We start from the raw sequence: 27,550 nt of genomic DNA, 5'->3' as shown, positions 1-27,550 counted from the left end.
AAACTTTTAAAGTTCAACTTAACTCATTTCGTTGAAGTTGATATGAAGAATAGACCAAAACATTGTATGAAAACTTCAAAATTGTAAAGAGTTTATGATATTGTAGTTGGTGTTGTGTCTTTAGTAAATTTAGGGCCCCCGTACATCTAGCGTCTTTCGAGCGTCGGCGTCTGTCGGCGTCTGGTCAGCGCTATGGAAAATGACGTCGCTGCGCAGTTGTGTCGAGCAACGGCCATAGACGCCGACGCTCGAAAGACGCCAGATGTGGGGGGGGGGGGGGCCTTATAAAGCTTAATTTACACAAAACACGATATTCATGTAATTAACTCAAAAATTACTTGAAACAAGATAGAAGCGTGGCTAAGTGAAGATTCTTCTACCATAATAGCAGATATTGCGAAAATATTGACGCGAAGCAGCGTCTAAAATAAACAGAACGCATCTCCGCTTGCAGATTTAAAAAATGATTATGAGACTAATAAAGGCGTAACTAAGAAGAAACGAATCATATTCAAGGATAACCATAAACTACGAGATGAAAATGATGCAGATCTTAAATAAGATGCAGGTACAAAGTAATCTGAAGTTTCTAAAACAGTCCCGTAAGTATTTCTACCGCCTCCCACGCATCAATCCAATCATACGGAAGTTTAAACTAAATCAAAGATGGCGGTTCGCGGTCGGCGCAAACGCATTGACAGCTACGCGATCAATCCATATTCGCAACATTCTCGGCGGCTGATAGTGTAGATTGGTCGCTGGATTTATTTAAATCATATCTAGATGAAGATGCGAGTTACGCTGGTCGGTTTGTAAAGTTTATAAGTAAGAATAACAGTAAATCTAATACGTCGTCATAACACCACGGATCTAATACACAGCCTGTAGTTACTGTAACGTAATATTTTATTACGGCGTTTGACGATTACTGGCATTATGGACAGTAATTTGCATTTTTTAGTTTCAGAAAATAACTGTCAACTAAGGACAAGGCAAAAATGGCTAAGTAAGGGGGATCTTCTCATATCACCGTTCAGTGTTAACTATTTTTTCATTTTTATTTACGTATACAAACAAATTTGTCATTTTATCCTATTTCTGATGCTGATAACAGTAATCTGACCGTTACTTTTTCAGCAGATAGGTATATATATATGTAATGTCATGTGAGTTAATTTTTTTAAAATAAATGTACAGAAAGAACAATAACATGAAATGAACTTTTGTGTTGACCACTAACCGTTATCAGAACGCACCACCAACTTCCTTTTAATAAAATGCCGCATATTATTCCTAAAAGCATTGCAGATACGTCCTTACACCTCGTAAGCTCGCGTCAGATAAGGCCTATAAATCAAACACATTTACGCAACATATTATCTTCAAAGTTACCGATTCCAATAATCGATATTGTTAAATATATTACAAGTCGGAAGAAAGGTCGTGTCAGGCCGACAAAAGAAAATTTCGAAACACATTTGTGATTTAATTTGTTTGCTGTTCAGTTCCGACTTTACTTCGAAACGTATCTAGGAATCAAAGGGCACTGATATACCTACATAATCAACATGGTAGGTAGTTACAATTGAAAATAAACTAAGTATGTATCCGAATGTCGATTTTTATGACTAAATACAACTAAAACCAAAACGTATCTTTAAATCGGTAAAATATTAAATTATCAATAGAGTTCGATAATCTTGATCAGATAAGCAAGTGGGTTAACCCATTAACTATCATTTTTTCATGAACCGCTACAATACCTACGTGCCTAGCGGCGAACGTACGCGCATATTTGCGGTTTCAAAAAAACACTAGGCATAAAGTCGTATGTGTCTTGTTATTTTCGTGTAGATGCGCCTTTTTAATCCTAGATACCTACCTATATACCTAGGCCTGTCAAACGTTTCAACGGTCTCGTTTGAATTTAGAATGAATTGTAAGAAAGAATATATTTCGCAAGCTTGCAAAGATTTACAATGGCGCTCACTGAGTTTTGCATATTGAAGTGGTTGGCTGGGTTCCTGTTATGATGAGTTGATGACTTATGCGTAGGTAGCAAAATTGTTTAGCAAATATGTACTTACAATCAGTGGTATTTTTTTCGTTTAACCTTTGATATGTCTGTGGTGGTTGTTTAAAAATTTCGGGGGTCAAACACGGTTGTGCCATTATAGGTAGAGCAGAAAAAAGATGACTAAAATTCGGTTAGGATCAAGAGGTTAAATACTTACTTTGATATTTACTTTTGTTGGTCGTAAGATAGCTACCTACAATGCTAATTATATTAATGTAATAAAGGCTGGGTTTTATAAGTAAAAAACCGTTAATTTTGTCGGTTAGTAACCTAAAATAAGTTTGTTATTGTAAAACTAATTTTTTGGTAACGGTACCTACTATATTATTACAATTGCAATATTAAGTATCAGATGTATAATGCATATAATGCTTTAAAAACTCCAGGTCTATATGATTAATAGAAGTGGGAAATGTTGACTAGCGACATTTGATTACCTAATTATAATACACATTATAAATATCTTGACTAGTGACAGGTGTATAGTAAAGTATTATTCGACCCGCGGCATAAGCAACGGGATTATAAATTCGATCCTAACAGCTATAGGTAGCTAGCATGTCAACACTCTTTATTTAGAGAATAGAACAAATAGGTGCTCGTACTTGAAATTAAAACTTGTAACCGAACACCCGACGTCTCGACGACAACCAACTTAATTGATATCATGTTCCACATTCAAATGAAGTGTTCTATTTTCAAACACCTTTTATTCTTTAAAAAACAAATGGATTTCTTTTTTCTAATTAACATGGCTGCGGCTGGGTTGCCAGCGTGAAAATAAATTTTGACGTTTGAAATGACGTTTGTAAACAATCGATGCATTAGCGTTGCCTCCAGTAATCCTATCGGTAATGTCCGTTTTTTTTTAATTGAATAGAGGCGTATCTGACTTCACGGTTTGAAGTCTGATGCGTCGTTATGTCGACTAAAAGGTTTAATTTTCTATTGGCTACGTGAATGAAATAATGGATTTCGGATACCCTTACGCAAATGTTTCTAGCTTTTATTACGATTTATGCATTATTCTAAATAAATATTTTAAAGCCAAATATGTTAAGAACTTAAGATGAATCCATAACGTAGTTAACTTTTTTGGAGCAACACTGTGCAGTGCAGAAATCAAATGTAGATTTCTAATGTTGAATCAAAATATCTAATGTTTCAAAAACACTTGGATAATCGTGTAACTTTCAGTTGTAACTCATAAGTAATAAGACGCATCATTCTTTTGTTTCATTACATCACGATGTGCTTGTAAAATTCTATTGTCTCTCTAATTGTCAGTTGTGTTGCTTCTAAACAAAATGCTTATTAAATGTCTTTGATACAAATCGCTGTAATGACTCTATTTTACGCCTACGACTTCTATTATCCAATTGTTTCTTGTTAGTATGAAATGCAGATAATCTTGGCATGAATAAATGGCATGGATAAGTCTCAGTCATATTTTTACTGTCACAATTATTGCCTTGTCTTTATATAGGTATTAGATACTACACTTAGATTTGATGCCAGTTTACTACTAATTATCCTACTTTTACGTCGATCGATTGAATTAGTTGCTCCTACTTACCCCCCCCCCCCCCCCCACATCTAGCGTCTTTCGAGCGTCGGCGTCTGTTGGCGTCTGGTCAGCGCTATGGAAAATGACGTCGCTGCGCAGTTGCGTCGACGTTGCGTCGAGCAGTGGCCATAGAGTTGTAGACGCCGACGCTCGAAAGACGCTAGATGTGGGGGGGCCCTTAGCCAGCAATTATCTTAAATCGCATGCCGTTTGTTGCAACTTTGTAGAGGCCTTAAGTTAGTTAAGAAGTAATGTAAACAAAACAGTAACGATCACAATAATTAACACGTAATCTCACGCGCGGCCGACGAACTTCCGTCGTGCCCATAGATAATCACCTCTTTATTCCCTATTGTCTTTGACACTCTTCGCTCGTGTTTTAAATTGTTTATTCATGATTTTGTGATTTATGTTTACGTATTAGTTGTATGGGCAATTGCAACTCTGGCTTATACACTGAAGATTTAAGGGATTAAGAGAAATAATAAAGATAAAACAATATTAATACATAAAGAACAATTCCCATGTTGCAACATGTCGTATAATTTAAGACAGTATTAAGGTACCTAAATAAAATAAGGATTAATTTGAAGTTTAAAAAAGATATCCTTTTCCTTATTAAAGTCTGTTGGAAAGAATTATAATTTGCCATTAAATAAACATTTAAATTCCAGAACACACGAAAAACCGAAAACGACACAAATTTTTCAACTAAATACTGAATAATCCTCAAATCGCAATAACGGCTTACGAACAGTTCCTCCACAGTTCACAGTTTACTACGAAAATACTTTAAACTGCGTCTATTTATCACGGACCTTCGAGATCTTAAGCTAGCAACGAAGTGAGAGGTCAAAATAGAATGGTTTGTGTGAGACCAGATATTTCGGGAACTCTGTTTACATTCCCATGTCACCATCGACACTGATATGCTATCGATTGTTCATTTGCCATTACAATCTAAGCTGTAGCGCCTAAAGATTAAAGTTGATAATAATTCGGCTGTGGATGTGCATCAGGCGCCGTCACTTGTCAATCATTTACAAGTTTCGAAAACAGTTTGTTTATGGGATCTAAAGTAATAAGTTAATTTGTTGTTTACGTTGGATCGTATTTATGGTTCAAAGCGGCTCCCTTTGGTAATAGATTTTGATAGATTAGTACAATTTTTAGAGAATTTAAGTTACCATATCCAAATGCATCAAGTCTGGATTTGCTTTTAACCTCTAGCCGCCCATATGTCAAACCTTGCCAAGCAAAATGAAATTTTATTTTATCAACACAAAGTTCAAATTAGATATGGAATTAGATATAGGTCTCTGGGCGGCTGGAGGTTGAAACAATCAAATGATTTGCGTACAACGGAACGTGTGTAAAATTAAAAAATGCGCATAACATAATTCGGAAATTGAGATTTAAACATTGAAAATAATGTCAAGTGGTTTATAATGTTGGGTAATTTGTCGCCCGCGGTCAGTGTTGCAACTTGCAACGTGAAATGTGAATACATTGAAACGACTAAAATAACTTTTTTATTGACTCAAAATTTGCAAACAAGAACATGACAAGTTGTTCTTTTAATACCTTTTTTCGAAAACAGTACGGATATGATGGTCGGTCTTGTCTACGTGACAGCGTGATAAAACGGTATCCGTCACTTTCTATCCCACGGTGTTAAAAAGTGACAGTTGTTTTATCACGTGGATAAAGATGGATAAAGCTATCCATAATACGCCGGCAGGTTACGAGGATTAATGTTCGTTGTTAATTAATTCGAACATGACAGAACACTAAAAATTAGAAATGTCTATTTGTGTTTGTTTAATTAACATCGCTGTACTTGGAAACCGTTAAGACTAATTAATGTTAATTTAACTTTAGCAAATAAAAGACACGTCTCTAATGTTCACGTTTAATTTCCGTCATTGTTTAGAGCTAGTAGAATAGTTTGTATTTAGTTGTTGTTTAAATTTGAATATCTCAAAATCGTCATAGTACCATGCACAATAATTGCCTTACCAAACGAACCCAATAATAGCATGCGATTTACAATACATTACAGCATTTCGATTGAATTCTTTGCTCTTACTTAGCCAGCAATTATCTAAAATCGCATGCCATTCATTGCAAGGTCTGTAGAAGCCTTAACCGACACGTAAACGTTACAATTAGGTAAGAGTGTTGCTAGAGGTACGTCAAAAATGGCAGTAACGCTTCTAAATAACATGGAATTGATCGTTATCTAATAAGAAGGTACTAAATAGTATCTAATTACATAGTTATAGGACTCCCACGCCTCTGCATCGGCGCCTACGCCGGACCTTCGCCGAGCCTTGACAGACAATGTTGCCACTTGTCAAATGTTGATATTCCTTATAGGGTAGTCAAGAGTGTGATTAACACATTAAAGTAATAAAATAATTGTGTCACTTGATACAAAGCAAAGTATGACCACATCAAGTAAGCATTCGATGTTGGGACATTCCTCAATTACCCAAAAACTGAACGGATTTGGCATTTAAGACATGATACTATTTTTACATTAAAAAGCTTTAGCAATGGGATTGAAATTAACTATTTAGTACTAGATTAATAAGAGGGAGTGGGTGGGAGAGCTAGTATGAAATAAGTAGGTGAAGAAAATGGATCTAAAGGAAATCTAGTTGACAATACGTAATATCTATAGTAAACAATTTCTTTCTTGAACAATTCTAACAAATAATACCGAATAAGTCGACATAACAGAAAACCAGTCATATCATATTTGTTTTCGATCTTTTATTTCCAAGTAACGGTTTTACCAGTACATATATAGTATATGTTTTAAACAATCGTTGATTAGGTCTCGTTGCCTACGCCGAGTTGTCTCCGTGGGCGGGAGGTTACTATTTCTCTTATTGCGTTTCGTAAACGCAGCACTAATCATTTGCATTCACTGCGTCGATATTTGATTGATTACGGCTGCCCACGCGCAGCGGCGCAGCTCTGGGCCGGTTGGTCCTTCGAACCGGATTCTTTTCAGTCATTCCGGAAAATGGTAAAATCTTAAAAAAATACTACCGTGTTCCATTGCTATGGTTACCATAAAGTAGGTACGGTCGAGTTCACAAACATCTTTACAAAAGCCAACATTCCAAACACATATTAATTTTACTCGATCTTATTGTCAGTATCTTATAGACGTGTTAATATATTTTTGGAACGTTGGCCTTGTACTGTAAAGATATTTGTGAATCCAACTACATTTAGTAATGTAGTCTTACATGGCATCTTCGAGTTAAAATAGTCTAGGAATTTGATTTCCATCCATACCTATAACAATTCCAGAATAGGAAAGTTGCCAGCACAAAATCCCTACCATTTTGATCAAAATAAACCAGTAGCAACATCTCCAACTGAATTATGTTTTACAAATGTCATCGTAACATCCTCGTTTTCATCCTCTATCCCTTTCCAAGACTAATGACACGAAAGGGCCATAAGCTAAGCCGCATTATGTTGGAGATGTGATGTTCCCGTCTTGTTTCCTTCACGATACAACGAGTTCTATAATTGAGCGATGCGGGAGAGTTCAACATCGCACTCTATCTTTTTAGAATACGACACAAATAACATTCTATATTTGAAAATTTATACACAAACTTTGTGAGCAGCCTTTTCCTTGAAACTTTCACAGAACTCTCACCTTTAAAACTTAGCAACAGGATTTATAATAGTTTGCAATGTTAGGAGGATCAGGTGCGTGGCTTACTTTGTAGAACATGCATCTTAAGGTGGTATGGTTATGCGGCAGTCCTGCCGATGACCACATGCATCAATGTTTGTAAATAGAACCCGCGTATGGCGAGACTATTTCGGTCGCTTCTCATTCTCTGTACTATTACGTCCATCGGCTGCTCGTCTTAGAGACTATATTACTAACGAGAACAAAGCCGTTAGTGTAAGTAGAAGTGCAGGTAGTTGTCGTTAGGTGATGGATTTAGCGCGAGGCAGGCGTTTGGCCGGTGACACCGAACGCTTAGTGGGGATGCTTCGGATGTTAACAGATCTCTAGTTGGATTGTTTACAAACAACTTTTGTTTATTGTTTACTAGATACGTAATAGATGGAGATTGTCATTTATGTCTTGATTTGATAGATAAGATATGTCTATCTTTTGAGCATAAAAACTAGAGTCGTAAAATAAAAAAATGAAAATGTACCTAATCTGCAAATGCAAATAGATCACGAAGGAAAAAATCTAACATTGAAGAAAAATTCTTCTCGCGTCGCTGTTCATAGATTATATTAAATCAAAAGAAACAAAGCGTAAAGTTCTTTAGGGTGAGTGCATATTAAAACGTTGCGCTTTGGTGCTTCAAAGAATTAGCTAAGTTATGTGAAGAAACCGAGTTCAAAGGCTCGAACGAGTTTATTTGCCCATTCCATTACCCAGCTGGTTTGGGAAGTGAAAAATCACGCTTATCTCTATACAAACAGGCAGCGGTGGTCTCCGACCAGATGTTCGTTGCACCCATAAAGATAAAACGTACGCGTGCATTCATTTTGTACAAGCGTTCCGAAGTGAGCGCGCGTTGAAAATATTACGCGCGAAAAACAAATTCAAGCCGCCATTTCGATGTGTTCCATATTCGAACGCGCGGTGCGTACGAGCGTTCGTTTTATATTCTCTTTTTGAGATGAGTTTATTTATAATCGGGTTGTCCTATTTAATCCATTATGCCAGCGCTCAGTCTCAGCGTGAACGTTCACTACGCGTGTTTTCTCATTCTCATTCAACATGTTTAAACTACTAGTTTCTAAAATTAAAAAAGTGACTAATTTGTCAAAAGTGAGTTTGTTAATGACAGTTTTTGTTCGTTCGTCGGCGACATTTGTTTATGGTTTGTTTGTCTTGTTCCAGATATACCCGGATCCGGAGTCGGAGAAGGCGATCATGGGCTCCGTGGTGTACTGCATCCACCACAAGGAGGGATGCCAGTGGTCCGACGAGCTTCGCAAACTCAAGGTGAGCATTAGACAATGGGTTCAATACCTAGTGACTTGTACAGCTTAGAAGGTAGGTTCAGGAACCAGCAGTTCAACAGTCAGTTTTTTTAAACTTAGATTATATCTGGCTGAATATCCATACTGCTCTCTTTTTCGATATAGAAGTATTAATTACTGTAAGAACGACGGTGATGGAGATAATATTTACTGGATCATCTCAGCGCAACAGTAAAGCAAGTCATCATTTTATAACGTGTTCCTTTTATTCATTGCTACTTTTTATTCCTAGATATAGTGACACTTAAAGTTGTATGAAATCGTGACATTTTTTGTGGAATTGTATTTTAGTGTCACTCTTTGGCAGGTTTGTTCCATTGAACTGGGTTTCTAGGCTTTGTTATTGTGATAGTGAATACAGAAGTAAGTATTAAATGCGACAGTAGTGATAGTGAAATTAGATCACGAGGAATCTCATAATGTAGGTACCTATCAATAGGAACGTCACTATTAGGCACACTTATCTCGCTTTATTGTTAAGTTACTTTTTATCGTGTTTACTTTACATGTTTATGTTAATTTGGATAATGGCTGGCGTGGTAATGACTTTGGCTTTAAACAAAAGTTACGACATAAATTGTTTGTTAATTTCGTTAGTCTCGGTATTCCGTGATAAATGCATGGGAACCCTTTCTCAGTTGAGTTTTACTATTTATTGGTATAACCGTGATTGGACCTATTTTATCTAAGAATGTAACACTTGAATTCCATTCAATAAACACAAAGAATACGCTCTCCAAAAATTCCAATTCAAATTTAGTGTATTTTTCTTTTCTGGTTGTTTGGAGTCCCTCAAGGAGCAACTCTAGGGATCATTTTATTTCTGCTGAATTTGTTGTACCTGTCTGATATCCATCAGTAGAAGGTGCTTTATACCAAAAATATCCGATAAGACACGGTATCGCAGCATTCCAACACAAATCAGTTTGACGGTCAATTACGCTAACGCGGCGTAGAAGTATTTGTTGAGGAACATGTCTAATATTTACGGATTTGAATTCCGATCCTGGCTTTTATTGACCGTGTCTTAGCAGCCATGCCATGGTCTCGAATTTAGAATACTCACTTTGGTCCACCTCCTAAATCTGGAACTAACAGCAATAATCAACGTGAAACTACAAGATATATTTTTAAACTAAATATGTAATACCTTATGGTATAAATATCTTCGACACAAGTTCCGAACATAAGTTCGGAAGAGCAAGGTGGACCATCAGAATAGGTGTTAATTGGTTATAATAAGAGTTTTTCAAAGTTATCTCTCGACATTGCTTCATTTAAGTAACATAAGCAACTAAAATAGCAGAATAGGTTCTACAGAATATACCTACTCCTTGAAAAATACATAAGAAAGTACTACTTTCGTTTCTTATCAAGTTTGAGTCTGTGATAGTAGCAAATTGGAGAAATTTAAAATGGGTCCTACGCACGAACGAGTGAAGTTTCTCCAAAGTTTTACGCAGATTAAGACGCTTTCTTCACAATCTAACGCACTCAGTCATGTAACTGATAACTATTCCGATTTTGGAGTGGAATCATTCTCCTGAACACCTTTTTCGGATGCAGTATGTTGATAGAGCAACAAATTTGGAATCTGTTAACTTAATTTTCCATGTGATCTTAAAACTTCTGGCTTTCTAAAGCGTTGGACAGAAACTTATTATGGTTAGCTTTTGCTAAAAGACCCGACAGACCCGTCGACCGAAAAGCCCATATTTAATAAAGCTATAATTGTTTCGTCTTCTTTTGCCATTTATTTACCTGATGAAGAATAACCGCACATCCGTACATATGTAGGTACATAATATATACCTAGGTACCTATTTTACCTTGCATTGATAATGATACGAGCCCCGATGCATATGTTTTCGTCAGGTAACCCCATTTTTTGGGGTTCTCGCGTTTGTTCAAAAATAATGTTTTTGTTTAAAAATTACTAATATTTAATGCTTATACTAATGTAATTTAATTTTATATGGTAATACTCTGCAATAACTAAATCCAAATACAAGAAATACCGTTTGTACTGAAAGAAAAAAAATAACGATTTTTTATATTTTTTTTGACGGGTAGGATTACAACATATGTGAAAAGGGCTATTACCAGGGAAAGCAATAGGGCTCTGCCAATGTACTGAAAATTTTGTTTCGAGCCCATGCATGCAGCAGTGCTGTAAGAGAGGACAATATGATTTGGACAACGTTTTTGAAAAGTCCTTTTTTTCAGGAATAAAAGTCTCATGCAATTTTATTATACGATCAAAATAAACTACATTAAACATTGCTATTATGGTTCCCATTACATTATATGTTCATGTGTAAAATTTATTAAAATAAACAAAATTGTTGCGCGGAATTAGACGAAATCATTTGCATCGGGGCTCGTAAATAACAGTAAGTAGTAAGTTAATTTTATTTCAGGGCTAAAATTCTACACAATTTGGTATATGTAGATGACGATCTTAAAAGCAACCTTGCCATATTCCAGGCGCACCTGAACACCTGCAAGCATGACGCGGTGCTCTGCGCGGCGCAGTGCGGTGCCATGATACCGCGGGTGCTGATGCAAGATCACCTCCGGTACACCTGTCCGCGCAGGCGGGCTAACTGCGATCATTGCGGGAAGGAATTCTCCGGGAGCGCTCTTGAGGTAACGACTTTTTATCTTTTAATATTACCTATATCTTGTGTGACTTGTGTGAAATTTTTATCATCATGCTTCTCTAGTGGTTCCGAAGGTCATTACACAAAGTCTTCTGTTGAAGATCCGTTCCTCCCTAGGCACTGTTATTTACTAAGCACACGTCGTAAATTTTTTGTTGCATTGGTGCAGTAATTAATCCTTAACACCTCGATGGTTGTTGTTCCACTATTTCAAACACCAGATAGAGCCTCAAGACATTGCTCTGAATAGCTTGATTGATGGGTTCTGCGTATATCATTTGAACACTCTTAGGTTTTTCGTCCTCTACCTGACAACAACGTGGGTAATATTAATTCCCTCTTGTCCTTTAAGTATTCTACAACACAACCAGTGTTATTCAAAAGTTCCTATGTGACCTATAAAATTACCTTTCTATGTAGATTGTCCTTCATGAGTTTTCTTATAATATAAATTCAGCCATTCTTTCTTTAAACCATCAATTGTATCTAATTCCAGGAACACCAAGGCAACTGCGGCCACGAGCCGGTGTACTGCGAGAACAAGTGCGGCGCCAAGGTGCAGCGCCGACACACGCAGCAGCACATCCAGCAGCACTGCAGCAAGCGGCTCGTGCCTTGCAGGCATTGCGGGCAGCGGTACACACAGGTAATGAGGTCTTCCTGATTATGACCTAATTTAGGTACCTAATTGCTGGCTTCATCTCTTTTCCATCGTCGTTCATGTAAAAAATTCAAACTTGCATGCTTGAATGTTCGACGCAACACTGCTGATGCTGCCTCACAACTGAGCCTGTACTTTGTAGACCTGTATTTTGAAAAAGATAGACGCGTTTAAGGTGAGACTGATCTAAGTTGTCGATAACGAAAACTTGTTAACTAAACAACTTTTTTCTTTCCAGGACACAGTATCAGCGCACGGCGCCACCTGCGCGCGGGCGCCGGTGCCGTGCCCGCAGTGCTCGGCGGCGGCCACCAGGGACGAACTGGAGACGCATCTCAGAGATCATTGCTCGGCCGCCGGCGCTTGCCCGTTTAGGGAGGCCGGCTGTCGGTTTAAGGTGAGTCCATTGTCGATCCGGCAGGATCCGAGCTCCAGAAATAAGTAGGTTTATTAAATATTCGAGGATAGAGACGCCCGATAGGTTGAGAATCCACGATGCGAGCATAAAGATGTCGCGAGGCGGTGAAACTCGACAGTTTATCTCTATCCGTGACCATACTAACAAATGGTGACGATCGCAGGGCACTCGGCAGGCGCTGGAGCGGCACTCGGAGGAGTCGTGCCCGCAGCACCTGGCGCTGGTGTGCGGGCTGGCGGCGCGGCAGGCGCGCGCGCTGGAGGCGCTGCGGGGGGCGGTGGCGCGGCTGGCGCGCGCCGCGCACTGCCAGGGCGCGCTCGTGTGGCGCGTCGCCGACTGGGCCGCCAAGATGGCCGACGCCAAGTGCAAGGACGGCGTCGAGCTCGTGTCGCCCGCGTTTTACACCAGCCAGTACGGATATAAGTTACAGGTGAGTTGTTAAGATAATTTTCTCAAAAATGGACGTCAAAGTCGACTTTGCCGTGTAAAAAATAGGTCGCGAAGCGCGGAGTTTATGGTCAGTCAAAAATTAAAAAGTTAAAAACATTCCAGTCTCGATTTTAGGACTGCAATGTTGCATACAAATTCCATTATTTGTCGAGTTCCAAACTTTTTAAAAGTTGAAATGGCCATATCAAATGAAGGCACAGGCCCATTAAACAGCCAAACAGATGATTAGTACCGCGACTATTTAGCTGTCTCAAATAGGTTGGCGTATTTTCGGCAGAAAAATACACTTCTATTTTTTTATTAAAAAAAATATCAAGGCGGCAAGGGCTTTGTTCTGTGAAAATATATACGTAAGAATGTTGCTTTTGTAAAATATTTCTATGATATTTATATTTCTTGCACCATTTTTGAGAAAAGCACTATATATGACTCGGCTGGAAGGCTACTTGCTGGCTTCGGATTCAATTAAACGGACTCCCAAGGTCGTCCGTTTAAAACGAATCCTCAGCCTGCAAGTAGCTACTTCCGAGCCTCGACAATAATGTACTATTATTGAAGAGCTAATGGTACCTATCCCCCCTCGCCCGCCTCTCTATTAGGTACCTGTTCGTAAGCATCGATATGGCACGTCCGACAGGGTGGTCGAGATGGCAGACTCGGTTACTTAGCTTTTATGCAATTCGCCTGGGCTGATATCTATCGATGTCGCTTTGTTTTAAGCTTCAGACATTTTTTACGTTAGGTAAATCAATATTTTATATACTTATATAAAATAGTAGGTACATTTAAGCAATGTATAATTCAGTCTCATACCACATTCATTTATCATTACAATTTGCAATGACACCCCAAAGCTCTTTGTTTACCAACACGCTCACTGACTCACTGTTGCCACGACAAAATTAACCGCTTACTCACTGATCCTTATATAAACCGACTATCAAAGAACGATGACACACTTACTCGTAACAACATTATATCGTTGGCTCATAAATCCTGTTACGATATCTTTGTTATAATATGATATTTGTTGTAATATGATATATTATTAATGCTGCGCTTTCATGACAATTATTCAAAAATACAAACAAAAAACATTTCTAAAAAAAATATTTATCCTCTTTGTTGAACAGTAAGTACCTACAGTTTGAGCTCGTGAACTAGCTTTTTGCATGGAGACTTTCGTTTCGGAAGCGTTTGATGCCCCATGGTCTTTCCTCTGATGGAAATTTGTTTGAATAGTCAAGTATTCACATATTCCATGAGATAAACTTTACACCCAAGTATGTGACATGAAACAATTTCTTACCTAACTTCTTCTTTCCAGGCGTCTCTCTTCCTAAACGGCAACGGAGCAGGCGAGGGCACCCACATGTCGGTCTACATCAAGATCCTACCAGGAGAGTACGACGCCCTGCTCCGCTGGCCCTTCGCTCACACAGTCTCTTTCACTCTCTTCGACCAGAGCGCCTCGCCAGACAGAGCCTGCAATATCGTGGAATCCTTCGTACCCGACCCCACGTGGAAGAACTTCCAAAGACCGTCGAAAGAGCCGGACGCGCTTGGATTTGGTTTTCCGAGGTTCGTGTCGCATGAGATGCTGAAGAAGAGGAGTTTTGTGAAGGATGACGTCATGTTTTTGAGGGTTAAGGTGGATCCGAGCAAAATTGTCGCCGTTTAGGGTAAGATAAATAAGATCTGTCGAACATTTTGATTAAGTAAACCAGTAATTTGATAGTTTTGGGAACAATAATTTTGTTTAGAATCAATGATTTTGCTATTATATACTAATTAGTACCTAATTTTGTTTTCGGTCAATAAGTTTTTGGTACTTTTAGTAGGACATCTGACATTATAATTATTGAAAATTAAAGAATACCGCACAAAATTAAATTAGTCATCGTTATTTAGTATTAAAATATTTAAAAGTCATAGATTTAATGTAAATATTAATTAAGTTTATATTATAATTAGGTTATTTATGTGAATATTTGTAAATATCGTAGGGTAGAAGCACATTTGATGCATTGTTATCCTTTCACTAAAGATCTCTTGAATTTTATAGCCGGCAGACGGACGTAACGAACTGAGCTGTTTCAAAGAAAATTGAACCTTATTATTATACGCAAATAGTTTAAATCGCTTTGATAAATTAATGCAATTCGGATGTTATACGTGCCATAAGAAAGGACACACGTTTTTATAGGACACTGCAAAAATAGTGTGTTGTCAAATAAGCTTCGTTTAGGCGTTTTTGTAAGCCTTGAAACTAATATTAAAGGCTTTTTGAAAAACGCCGACGACCCCTGACCCACAGATTAAAAATATTTGTCTTTGAAACGTGACAAGTTCCGTTACCGCGGCAGATCTTTGTACATAGAACTCTGTTTTAACAAAAAAATAATTTATCCATAAAAGTTGAGAAATTTATTGTAAATACAATACTATCGAAGAACAAAGATTGTAAATATGTTTTTTTTCTACTTTTTTAAAAAGTCTCATTATCTGTGTGTTATAAGGCTGGAGATAGACCAAAGTGATGACTTTGCCAGAGAGAAATAATGGCGCCAATGATTTATGTTTGTCGGATAAATAGCTTAAATTATAGTTGTATTGGCGTATTCTTCAAAAATATCGTTTATTGCAAGAACTGGTTCTTGGCAAACACAAATTGAAGGCGCGCCATACATTTCTTACAGCAAAGTCCATCAACATGTAACAGCGACATGCTGTATTATATGTATAGGTATATTTAGGCATTTATCAATATCATTGTTTCCTTTATCAAAATCATTTAAACACAGAAATGTTTATTTGAAAAATGCTTGAGCGTTCATGATTATTATTGTATATAATTTTCTAATAATTGGTATTTCTCTATGATTAGTGTGTTTTGTTTTTTAAATTGTTAAATTGTCAGATCTCTTGTAAGCTCGCTTTAAACTAATCTCAATGGTAATTGTACATTCCAATTAAAACATATAATAAGTTCTGCAACAGTTTTCCTTTTTTCTCAAATCAAATTACATATTTTTACTTTTGTTTTACTGATTAGCTAACCAATCCTACATTATTATCAGAGAAAGCAGTATATGTAAGTAACTGTACATAATAAGACATTAAAACTTGTGTGATCATATTCACCCAACTTCGTACGTTTCATAAACTCGTATTTTAATGGCTTTCCTGAATGTGACAAGTATTTACATACATAAAACTATCAAAAAGCCCACCATTAGTTAAAGTTTTAGTTCTGAATAGTTTTTTACGCTAAAACATTCAAATAGTATAATAATCCTACATCCTACATCATGAACAAATTTAATTGGCTATTACTAGGAAGGCCGTTTTTTTCACTAAGGTATCTAAAATTATTTTATGGCTATTTCAAAATCTGGAAACATAGGTACAAATACCATAACATAATTTTTTATATATAATGGTCAATTTTATTTTGGTCAATTTGGTCTGTTATATTATTTTTCATTTCATTCCTCATGTCGCAATATACTAGTGTAATGTATTAGCTAACGAACATAAGACTAACAAAGTAGTTAAGTTAGAATAGGTAGCTAAAGTTAAGTTCTACGCTTAGCATTAAGGACTGTACATGACTTTGAATTAAGACAAAAATATAATATTTTTTTCTTAAAATATTTTTGTATTTTATTACTTTTCCTTATAAAATGAAACAGACATATTTAGGGTAAACTACGCAGTCATTGGTCCTTCGATACTATCATTGGTCTTTATTTTAAGAAAATTCACTAGGGATCTCATTAAGGTCCAGCAATTGGCGGGGACCAAGCATTAGTTGTACCCTATATAGGAATTCAGTTAAAACCAAGGAAAGATAATAAACATTATCTTTGGTTAGGTAATGACCCCAACCAAGGCCGGTTTGCACCAACCACTATTAGCGGCCTGGTCAGCATCACTCAGCAGCAAATTATGGAACTTCCTATACAATGAAATTTAACGAACGTTTTGACGGTGACAGTAGGTTTGGTGCACCCGACCTTTAATGTAGCAGCAAATATGACAGCTTAAGTAAATGGCGCTATACGTCCTAGAATTGTCAAACGTTACGATTGATAAATTTGTTACTGTACAGGCCCGTACAGCGCCATCTGTTTCAGCGGTCAGTTCCATCTTGCACTACTTTGTAAATTTTACTGGGCAACTAGCATAATTATTAACTATCACTGAACGATAACAAGTTATATTGTTTTGAAGGCATTATTGTCCATCTTACTAGTTTATCTATACTCTACAATACTTACAACGAGCAGTAATAGGCAATAACTAATAAAAGGTTATCTATTAGGCTCAGAAAGTTGACATGCAACTAGAAACGCAAAATTGGAGCAGGACAGTAGATAAAGGAATCAATTACATTTTAGCAATCGTAAATATGACAAAGTTTAATAAGGTGCAGGCTGCAGTCACAACCAACAACTATATCTATGTATGTATAGTATCAACTATATCTATGTATATGTTTGGACTGGTATAGTAAAATATTATGTACTATCTCTTCACTGCAAAAAAGTACAGTCAGTAGCAGAAGTTGCTATGTGGACCAGGCGGCCTAGCACGGTCGCGTTTTTATCCCTTGTCACCATGCCTGTCACGTTCTAACAAGTTTGTAAGTGCGAAAGGGACGCGCATAGTGATAGTCGATAAAAATGGAACCGTGCTGCGCCCGCAGGTGTTCAAAATCACCTTGACACGCTCTTATTCTCTTACCAATAAAGTCGTGTTAAGATCATTTTGAACACCTCGCTCGCTTAGCAACTTCTGCTGCTGACTGTACTAATCAACAACCTCGCTTTTGAAAAACAATTACAAATTATCTGGCAGATTAAAGGTCTCTGCCCACTACACCGTATCATACCTTGACCGTGCCATGAACGTATCAGGCACGGAATGTAACGCGATACGGCCTATTATGCCCACTACACCGTGTCCACATTGTACATAACGGGTTTAGTGCCCGTAGTAACCGCGCATCATCCCCATAGCATCCGCTTATAATCCCCGTAGCACAGTAGCATCCGCGTTTCATACCCTTAGTACCCGCGTTTTATTCGCGAGAGCAATACTCGTCAGAAAGAGCCAGCGAATAGTAATCAGACTGGTAAGAGCGAGCAAGAAATATAGCAACGCGTTTATAACGGGCGTAGAACGGTCACCATACGCGGTTAAAACCCGTATGCCCACCGTTTCGCCGCCTGCACGCACCGTTCTGGCAACGTTGCGTGCCATGCACGGAGCGTTTCGGCACCGGCAAAATATCCTCGCCGACTATTTTTGCCGGTCCGTGCATGGCACGCGACGGGTATGGTCAGTGTCGGTCTTGTGTATTTTTTTTTCCCTGTCTGTGTGCCACTTATTGGCAAAAGGCCTCCTCCAATAAATAAAAGTTGCTGCGTTAAATCTTAAAATGCTATAATCATATCAACAATAAACAAAGATCACTAAATTCCAGATGGTATTTTAACTTATCATTCTTATCAATAACCATAGAAATATACTTATATGTCGAAATTGTTTAGGAAAGCTTAAGATTATAAGTTCTGTGAGTTCCCGGACTGGCTGAAAGAGCTGGTGTTGAGGCTGGACGAGGGGATGTTCTTTGATGTCATCTGCAATGTATATAATAAGAATGATTAGTATAAACATACCAATAAAAAATAATTAAATGGTTTTGAGTGGTAAGGCGTGACTAGAAGCACAATTGCACCTCTAAGCGCCACTTGCGCCATCCCACTAACCCGGGGTTAAGCGTTAAATTGTTAACCTAGTGTCAAATTGTTCTGGTAACAATGGCAACTTCAGGTTTAATCGATTATAACCCTGGGATAGTTAAATGGTGCAAGTTGGCCTAGGTGTAGACGATTTCCACAGGATGAATATAGGTTTTGAAGGTTTTTTAATCTTAGATAATATTCCCTAATTTCAAGTCCACTCATTTGTTTGGCTCCTTAAAATATCAAAATTCTAGAACTATTTTAGGGACAGGGGAGAAGTGTAAGTAGGTACTCACCATCTGTATCCTATGTAACTCATCCATAGCCTCCGGCAGCAGTGGCTTCACCGAGTTGATCTCCATCATGGTCAAGTGGTCTAGCCTACCGTAGCTCCCCCCCGCCTTCATCAGAGCATCCATAGAAGTTCGGAGCTTCGACATGCGGATGTCCCAAATGTCTTTGATTATAGTCTTAATCTCTGCGGCTCGGGGGACGTCTTCTGGAGCTGTTCCGAGGATGAGCTTGGCTTCTACCATGTAGTGTTCGTTGGGCATTTTCGTGAAGAACCTGGAAAAGGTAAATACAAGTTATTTTACTACATCATGACAATACTAGGAAGCTGACATCAGACTATAAAGGAGCGTCCTAACATTTTCAGAAGGTATTAAGAGTAGTGTTTGTAACACACACACAGAGTACCTACTTAAACTACAAAATAGAGTGTCTACTAGTTTACTATTTTTTAAACAGTACATTGTAATGCACAGACTCCAAATAGAAGGCAAAACTTCCAACTATAATGTAAATGAAATTTTATTTAATAAACAAGAAATTTATACCAAACAGATTTAAAAAACAGAGCTCTATATTCGCAATCATTATTCGCAAATAATGATCAAACAAACATAATAGGGTAATTGTGTCAGATACCGTCCAATTATAGGAGATGCCTACTTTGAAATGCTAAAAAAAAATATTTAAGTAGTCTTACTTAAATGTGCTATATTTGTTTGTATTGCTCATATTGTCTATTTTAGGTTAATATTACGTGACCTTAAATAATATTTACGGTTTATTTTATAAAAAATATATTTTGAAAAAGTAGGGTTATTTCAGTTTCCGTCCGCCTGTGAGCTACTTTTCGTCCACGTATGAGTCAGTTTTCGTCCACTGTATGAAAAAGTACTGTAGGGTGCATTATTGCATTGAACATCAATTATACCTATCTTTATTTTTTGTTTTTATGTTATATAGATAATTCTTAGTTAGTTACTAGCTTCTGCCCGCGACTTCGACCGCGTAGAATGGTTATTTTCGTGATAAATATTTATATATATTTCCTTCCTCAGTAGACCGACAAACAGTGTTACATTCGCATTTATAATATATAATATCAATATAATAAGGATTCATTTATTTTTAAGCTATGTACGTTACTAGTACCGGCTTAGTTTTGTTGTATATAGGGTCATTGCGTTAGTTTTCATCAACTTATCGGAGCTGCCAGAGTAGCTGGACAATAAAATTTATCATGAAATACCCACTTAAATGTATGATAGTTATTTCTTTTCTTGTGTTAATTTATGTATAGGAAAAACTAATGCAGATGCATTATTAAGATAAACACCAGTTATAATTATAATACCTACCCACTTTTATTTTATTAATAACAGATATTTAACTTGTTTTTCTTAAATTACTAACAACCTAATACAATCTATTTATCAACTTTAGATAATATTATTTATATTATATTATTTGAGAAATTCAGAGTCTGAATATACGTGGTCATTCAATAATTTATTTTTTTGTAGGAAAAGATCTCTATGTATGGTCATAGTCGTGAGGGAGTTCATTCTGAATTAATTAATTGCCCATAGAGATTTAGGCACTGAAATTCTTTAGAAAAACAGCTCGTGTCGTGTATGATGGTGCCTTATAAAGAATCTATGATAAATCATATGTAAAATATTAGGCCAAGCGCGCACCACGACTTTTTGTCGCGCGATAATTTAGTCGCAGAAATGTAACGTATGTCATATAAACGGCAGTGCGCGCATATGCGACAAAAAAATCGCAGCGATTTTAAAATTGTGATTTGTCACATTTTTCCGCGACTGCTCGCGACGTGATTGTCACAAAGTGAATTGCAGCATACGGAGTTGTATGGCCCCGCGCGCACTGCGATAATAAAATCGCACCCGGACCTCAGTCGGCATTTCGCTCTCCAAGAGTCAACATATCGGAACCTGCTTCTCCAATGGAGTCCCAAGATGAGACGCTAGATGTTGACCGTTTAATTATAGAAATAAAAGGAGATCACCTTTGTGGTATAAATACTCAAAGTCATACAGCGATTGCATATTGTTTCACGACAAGCGACTGGTACGAAATCCATGTCGAGAATGAACAAATCGTCGACTTTTCATCGCAGTGCGCGCAGTGAATTTTCTGCGATAAATTACAGCGCGATTCTATAATCGTGTCGCAAAAATTAAAATCGTGGTACGCGCTTGGCCTTACAGACGCCCAGACCGCGACTTTGCGGTCCGGCGCACGTTCGATCGTGTGTAAGGTGATCCGCCGTATGTACGTCCATTAAAGCCGTGTAATAGACAACCGCACCCATGAGTGAGAGCGAGAAAGAGATGGCTTTTAAGGACGCAGTTTTATAAAGCCACACATTCACACTCCTACCGTCCTACAAACGGCTAAACGGTAGGACGGCTCGTAGTTTGCAACCCCCATACACAATCCTACCCAACGAGGCGGACTACGAGGCGGCCTACAAGGTAGGAGTGTGAATGCGGGGCTTAAGTAAGAGCGAAAAACAGATACTTATTAAACCAGCATCCACACGGCCTGGTACAGCTATCAGTTCATGCTGTAGGATATAGAGCGAGATAGGGAGACAATTATAATATGTATGTATGTATGTATGTATTTACTTTATTGTACATAGAAATATAAACACGAGAAACACAGTTACAGTTAATTTTTATTTTTATATGTCTCGTTCTTGCAGGACTATTTTGTAACATCGTGTAAATACTGCTTAATAATCATAGACATTTCAATTATTTTAAAGCCCGCTCCACACTCGTGCGCGAGTTGCGGTGCGAAGCCACAAATGCGAGTGTGGAGTCGATTTCACAGATCTGTGATCTCGACCAAAGAATATAATACTCACTAGGAGAAGAACGGTAACTCCATACAAAAAAATGTCCCCAACCGTTTATACTACTGGCGCCCTCGATGTGTACCAATGGAACTAAAGTTGACAACCGGTTTAGCCTGGCGGGTATTGGTATTATAGGTATATAGTAATTATGTTGATAAACATATTTGTTATCTTCATATCACGAAATATATGAAAGATGCAAATATTACCCCTTGTTTGTGGTATTATCTATTGATTTAAATAAAAGGCATATTTATGTTTATAACATTGTATCATGTTTTACATATAGAAATATACACTGAAAATTAAACCCTGACAACTTAATAAAAATAGACATTAATAAAGCGCATTCACAAAGTTTTCAGTATTATACAAATAACATTAGGCAGGCCTACCTATTACACTTTACACACAGATACACTACACTTACACGGCATTTTACACAGATTTCTAACTTGTATTCATTCATACATTTCTTCACGTTTAATTAATACGCTTTCCAGATGCGTTATGACTCGGTTCCTTCTGAACCCACTAAAGCTGTATAAATTTCACTCTGGCTGCTTCAACAGCCGTTGCTCCGCATTTAGCACATTTTCTATGTGCATTGCTGTAATCTATGTAGGTACAGACTTACAGTCTTAAGTGGTTGTACCGCTACGTTGTATTTATTATTTAAATATTTAATAAATAAAATTTTCGTTATGAACTTTAACCACAGCAGTTGGACAGAGTCATTGACAAATATATTTTTTTATTATGGTGGGTAGACGTACCTACCCTCCATATATTTTATGAATATTGATAAAGACAGTTGGAAGCAAATATTCATTATAAAACTTAATCGCGTGTAATTAAGTTTTAAGCGTTTTAAGTCCCGTTTTATGATTAATTATGTATAAAATTCGTGATAATTTAAATCAGAGTTGGGAGCAATGTTGCTGTAGAAAAATGTTTTTATTTTTATTACTCGCAACTTTTTCTCGGAGGCCAACGCACACATAGAAGCTTTGTCGCACACATGCGCAATTATTTGGGGACATAACTTTCTTAGGAAGTGAACAGGCCTTGATCTCGACTCCACGCTTGCGTTCGCGGCTTCGCGCCGCGATTCGCGCAAGAGTGTGGAGCGGGCTTAAGGTTAACTGGTTTGCGAAACAAGCGGTATCGAGACGGGATGATAAAATCGACCTATTTGATCAGGAATGAAATTGGCGTCAATCTCCAATATAATCACCAATTTTAGATTTATGGTAATATTAGAGCCCTCTAAATTGAAAAAATACCCCAGAACGAAAATACTGGCATCACAAATTATATAGTATTCTTGCATCTCATTTTATCGGTAATATCGGGCATTATCGGCGGTTGAATTCGGCGAGCCAAATTGTCGTTTGCGTCCGCACGTCCTGATTCGATCGGGCAATTTAATCAGATTGGCAAAAAATTGACTAGTCTGGATACGCGTTCTTAAAATTGCTTTATTTATTTTTTTAATATTAAGGAGGGAAAATCGAAAGTATTTGACATTTTTTATATTAAGATTCGAGTAATGCTTGATGCTTAAATAATTAATTGCCTATTTTAACTTATTTCCTCGCATATTTGGAGCAAAGCACTATATGCTCCGGTGGGAATAGCAATTCGTGGAATCGTCTCATTGTCGGACTCAGTTCAATTCTTTCATTTCGTCGAACAAAATCGAAACTCATCCACGAATTGCTATTTTCGCCCTCTGTAATCATGTAATAATAAATCTCGCCTACACCACTCATAGTACATGGACGGAAACTGAAACAATATTTAAAGCTATTTTTAGTTTTCGACCACGTATTTTAAATATGATTTTAATCAAGCAACAGTGACAAAATCGTGGACGAAAACTAAAATGTATAATCTTATAAGCAAGAAACATCATTTTAAGAGAAAATATTTAGTAGTTTATAAGTCTTTTGAAGTAAAACGACCATAACAAATACTCACCTAGCTGTTCCAGTTACCGTCCGTGTGGTCGGAAACTAAATATTTTTCAAAATTAGTATGTCAGTACTCGTCCACTAAATTTATCAAAGATTATTATGAAAAAACTATAAAAAACACTTAAAATTGCGTTTATTATACTTTTAAGTTGCAGTATGTGCCAATAACGTAACTTAAACTAGCTAAATTAATTAATAAACTTACCGTGAACATTTGCCGCTAACACTTTTTTTTTCTTGCAAAATTACGTTTTCAAGCTCTGGGTGCAATGCCGCCACTTACATAATTTTTATTTAAGCCGCTATTTGTCAAATAACACTTTTATTTTGGTAAAAATATTGCTTAGACATTATGGATTGCAACAAATCCAAACATGTGTGAGAAGGCTTGTTTATATTCAAATTTTCCGCAATTCTTTGTAGCAACTCCGCCAAGTGGACGGAAACAGGCACTGGACGGCAAACAGACACAATTACCCTATAATGCCAACAAGACACATTCTCAACAAAATATTTTTGTTTAACAAAAATAAAACTCACCTGGAGGTTTTCTCAGCCTCTTTAATTCCTTCTAAAACTTCGATATCCATCCAGTCAGGAGGCACCATGCGACACTTCTGCTTCTGCTTGAGCATCACAGCCAGCCACAGGGGCACGTTCATCGGCAAGCCCGCCCGGAAAGGCCCAAATTCGCCGCAAATCAAGTAGATTTTGTCGTAAGTGAAATTTGGTATGATACTAACTATTCGGTTCTCACCAATGAACTCTATTTCGTAAGGATCCATTGTCTACTCGCTTTCAAGTTTTCACACTGCAATTTTATCAGTAAAATAAGTAAATAAACAATTATCAAAAGCCGGAAAGCAGGTTTGATTTGACAGTTTTGACAGTGAGGTTAGATGTCAAAGAAACAAGCGCGGGAAAATAAAGACGCGTTCATTTCATGTTCATTTTAATGCAGACTGTAGCGGTTGTTGATTCAAATAATACTGTTATTTTTATTTTAAATTTATATATTGGTAAGCTCTACACTTACAATATTTTACGTAGGTACGGGCAGAAAAAATTAATAAATAAAACGTCAAGAAACTAACGACAAATAAATAACAGCGCCATCTATCAATGTCTGTCCGAACTAATTACCCAACTTGAGGCTCCTCATTCTAAAACTCTATCGCTGAAGATCGTCTATTCTAATAGATGTCGCTAACAACCTCATTTTACAATATTCAACAACATCAACACCATTTCTCTAAGATCAAACATTTTCAATTGGAAACAGAGAAAAAACATTTAAAAACTAAACAAAGACGATCATTATTTCCAGTACGTGAGAAATTAAAGTCGATTTATGACACGATCGAAGCAAATGGCTTCGAGCAAAGTGCAAACTCCTAATTACTAGCAGTAAATTAGGGTGGACGGTTGACAATGTCTCAGACGGTTAATATTTATGGGATGACGGGGCCCGGACTTTTGCCTCCCCAACGTCTGTCATAGCATAGACTATAGTTAAGGTTTGTTGAAGGACTTTGTACCTAATGTACCTACTAGGATATTTTATGTGTAGTTGCGGAAATTCGGGTTGCTGAGTGTCGTAGTTTAAGTTATGGGGCTTATGGGTATCTGTTTTATTAACGTTAATTTAGACTGTTTTGTAGGATGATTTCAATGCAAGTTTATGTTCGCAATTTTGATTTTCAACCTGCTTTTAACTAAGTTATTTAGTTTTATGTTTTATTATCTGCATAATGAGTACATTTAAATAAGTATAGGCGGATATAAAGAATTTCGTTAAATTAACTTTGTTCTAGGTATTTTTTCCGGAGTAGACACACATTTTATCGTAAATAAACAGGCCCGTTAATCTCTCGCGAGAACGTGTAATAAGTGTGAGTGCGGAAGATTTATAAAATAAAAGCAAACTCGCACGGCAAATAAATAACAAATCTGTCTGCACGAACGAAAAAACACATTGTCTCCTCAGACATCTTTCTCCTTAAATCTGCATACAAATTCGTGAGATCGCGCGCAAATTCACCCAGTCATTTAAGGTGGATGTCTAGGGATGGGATGCCGATTATCAGCCAAAAGATGGCGTCACTGTGCACGAATTGTGGATTTTCACTATTTCTCCCAAAATACAAAGTTTCATAAGATGTGTTGATATGTGCGAAAACTATAAAAAATACTACATCCAAATCGAGACATGTTCAACTCAACATTGTCTCATTTCGTTATTACCGGAATCCAACTGCAAAATATTGCAATTTCTTGCATTCACGCACACTTACGTACTTAAAGTCACCTTAAAGTCAGTGTCAAATGTCAGCAGATTCGTAATGTTACAGTAAAGTAACCTAGAGGGCGCAGCGGATGAAATGTTTATTGTTGAAAAAAGATTGGAAATAAATTCTTGTTTGAGCAACGATTAAGAATTACAAGGCATTCAGAAGCAACTAATGTTTTCGACCATCAACTGTCATGTGCTCGTGGCACCCGTAGCCTCTATTTTGAAAAAAATCAGATTGTAGTTAAGATACATGGTTCAAACCCCGACAATACCATTTTTTTTTTATTTTAGAATTTTAGCATTCTCTTTTGAATTATTTTAAGCGTATGTTATTCTTCGAAACTAAACTTACGTGAGTAAAACATTTTCAGTAATTTGATTATTTTTTAATAATATTATGGCAAGACATATAAAAGTATTTTTATTTTCCGGTTTTCAAAGGATATAAATAATGATTAAAATAATTTAAAAAAAGTCATGCATGAGGCTAATTAGGATCGCAGAATAGGTACATAAGAACTATCAACTATCGACGAAGTATAGCTGGTCAAGCAGATCTTGTCAGTAGAAAAAGGCGGCAAATTTGAAAAATGTAGGCGCAAAGGGATATCGTTCATAGAACATTTGGATTTCGCGCCTTTTTTTACTGACAAGATTTGCTTGACCAGGTATAAAATAAAAGTTTCCAAAATTTTATTGAAATGATATACCTACATGAAATAATCAAATACAACACATTTACTTAAAATAACTTTTATAATAAGGCATATAAAATTACCAAAAAGATGAAATAAAATAAATACAAAAAGAAATGAGTCTTTGTTCGTGGTTTGAACCCTGTCATGCTGTTCAACTTGTTAGACTTATACTCAATAGCTAAAAGCCACTAGACCATTTGACCATAGTAGACCCTGGCGAAAAATGCCTTCTTATTTAAGTAACCCATTACTGTCAAAAATATCAAGTTTGAATTGATTTGAAATATAATTTTTCATTGTCGACTTATTGACTCCAAACGTTGCGAGCATGTTGTACTTTAAACCATTTGGCAACGTCGCACGCGGGGAAATCTTCTGAAAATGTATGTCCTTTTATATTTTGATATTTATGGATATATGAGGATTCTTCTACTTATGTTGCAAATTGATTAAATTATCGAGAGACAAGAACAAGAAATATGATTCGGTTAAATTGTGTTCTAATGTATGGGGAAGACAAACTAATTATAGCCAGCCTTTTATGAATGTAGTATGATACCTTAGGGTATGGTGCTTTACGCACACTAGCGTACCTTCCCCTCCCCCTGACGCAACCCCCCCTTTTTGCATGAAATATGTCCCGGTTCACAGTTTTTTACATTTTTTGAGGAAAGTATATATTTTAGGAAAAAAGTGTCAATGAAAGAAATAATCCTTAATAAATTCTTAATAAAAAAGGTCATATTCATTTTTTTATATGATGC

General features: G+C 36.9%; 2 protein-coding genes across 4 annotated transcripts in view; one reads left to right on the top strand and one right to left on the bottom strand.

Annotated features, from left to right (window-relative positions):
- LOC134665418 (TNF receptor-associated factor 4) overlaps window positions 1-16,538 on the top strand; it is a 107,519-nt gene extending 90,981 nt beyond the window's left edge. For 2 of the 3 annotated variants that reach the window (XM_063522378.1, XM_063522377.1), the window contains 6 exons: window positions 8,548-8,652; window positions 11,178-11,339; window positions 11,850-11,999; window positions 12,253-12,411; window positions 12,596-12,862; window positions 14,210-16,538. In XM_063522378.1, the coding sequence (XP_063378448.1) occupies window positions 8,548-8,652; window positions 11,178-11,339; window positions 11,850-11,999; window positions 12,253-12,411; window positions 12,596-12,862; window positions 14,210-14,563 (1,197 nt within the window). In that variant the 3' untranslated portion in view covers window positions 14,564-16,538. Of the gene's footprint in view, window positions 1-7,993; window positions 8,287-8,547; window positions 8,653-11,177; window positions 11,340-11,849; window positions 12,000-12,252; window positions 12,412-12,595; window positions 12,863-14,209 lie in introns of those variants that run through there. The other variant, XM_063522379.1, reaches the window with a different exon arrangement.
- A 1,884-nt stretch (window positions 16,539-18,422) lies between these two features.
- Window positions 18,423-24,677, bottom strand: LOC134665636 (probable DNA replication complex GINS protein PSF2). Its single transcript, XM_063522593.1, has 3 exons — window positions 24,336-24,677; window positions 18,932-19,202; window positions 18,423-18,530 (listed from the first exon to the last, which is right to left on the bottom strand). The coding sequence occupies exons 1-3, from the start codon at window positions 24,578-24,580 to the stop codon at window positions 18,453-18,455; spliced, it is 594 nt and encodes a 197-aa protein (XP_063378663.1). The 5' UTR covers window positions 24,581-24,677; the 3' UTR covers window positions 18,423-18,452.
- Between the last annotated feature and the right edge of the window lie 2,873 nt (window positions 24,678-27,550).

This window comes from Cydia fagiglandana, chromosome 6 (assembly GCF_963556715.1).
Source record: "Cydia fagiglandana chromosome 6, ilCydFagi1.1, whole genome shotgun sequence".
In the NCBI taxonomy this organism is placed as follows: Eukaryota; Metazoa; Arthropoda; class Insecta; order Lepidoptera; family Tortricidae; genus Cydia; species Cydia fagiglandana.
The sequence above is the reverse complement of the archived record's forward strand: the minus strand, read 5'-3'. Positions and strand labels throughout refer to the sequence as shown.

Bases quoted from the DNA above. Each gene is read 5' to 3' on its own strand.
- LOC134665636 (XM_063522593.1), bottom strand. From the start codon at position 24,580: ATGGATCCTTACGAAATAGAGTTCATTGGTGAGAACCGAATAGTTAGT. The intron at 19,203-24,335 runs GTGAGTTTTATT...TACCTTTTCCAG, and splicing joins GAGGCTGAGAAAACCTCCAG to GTTCTTCACGAAAATGCCCA. The intron at 18,531-18,931 runs GTGAGTACCTAC...TATACATTGCAG, and splicing joins AGTTACATAGGATACAGATG to ATGACATCAAAGAACATCCC.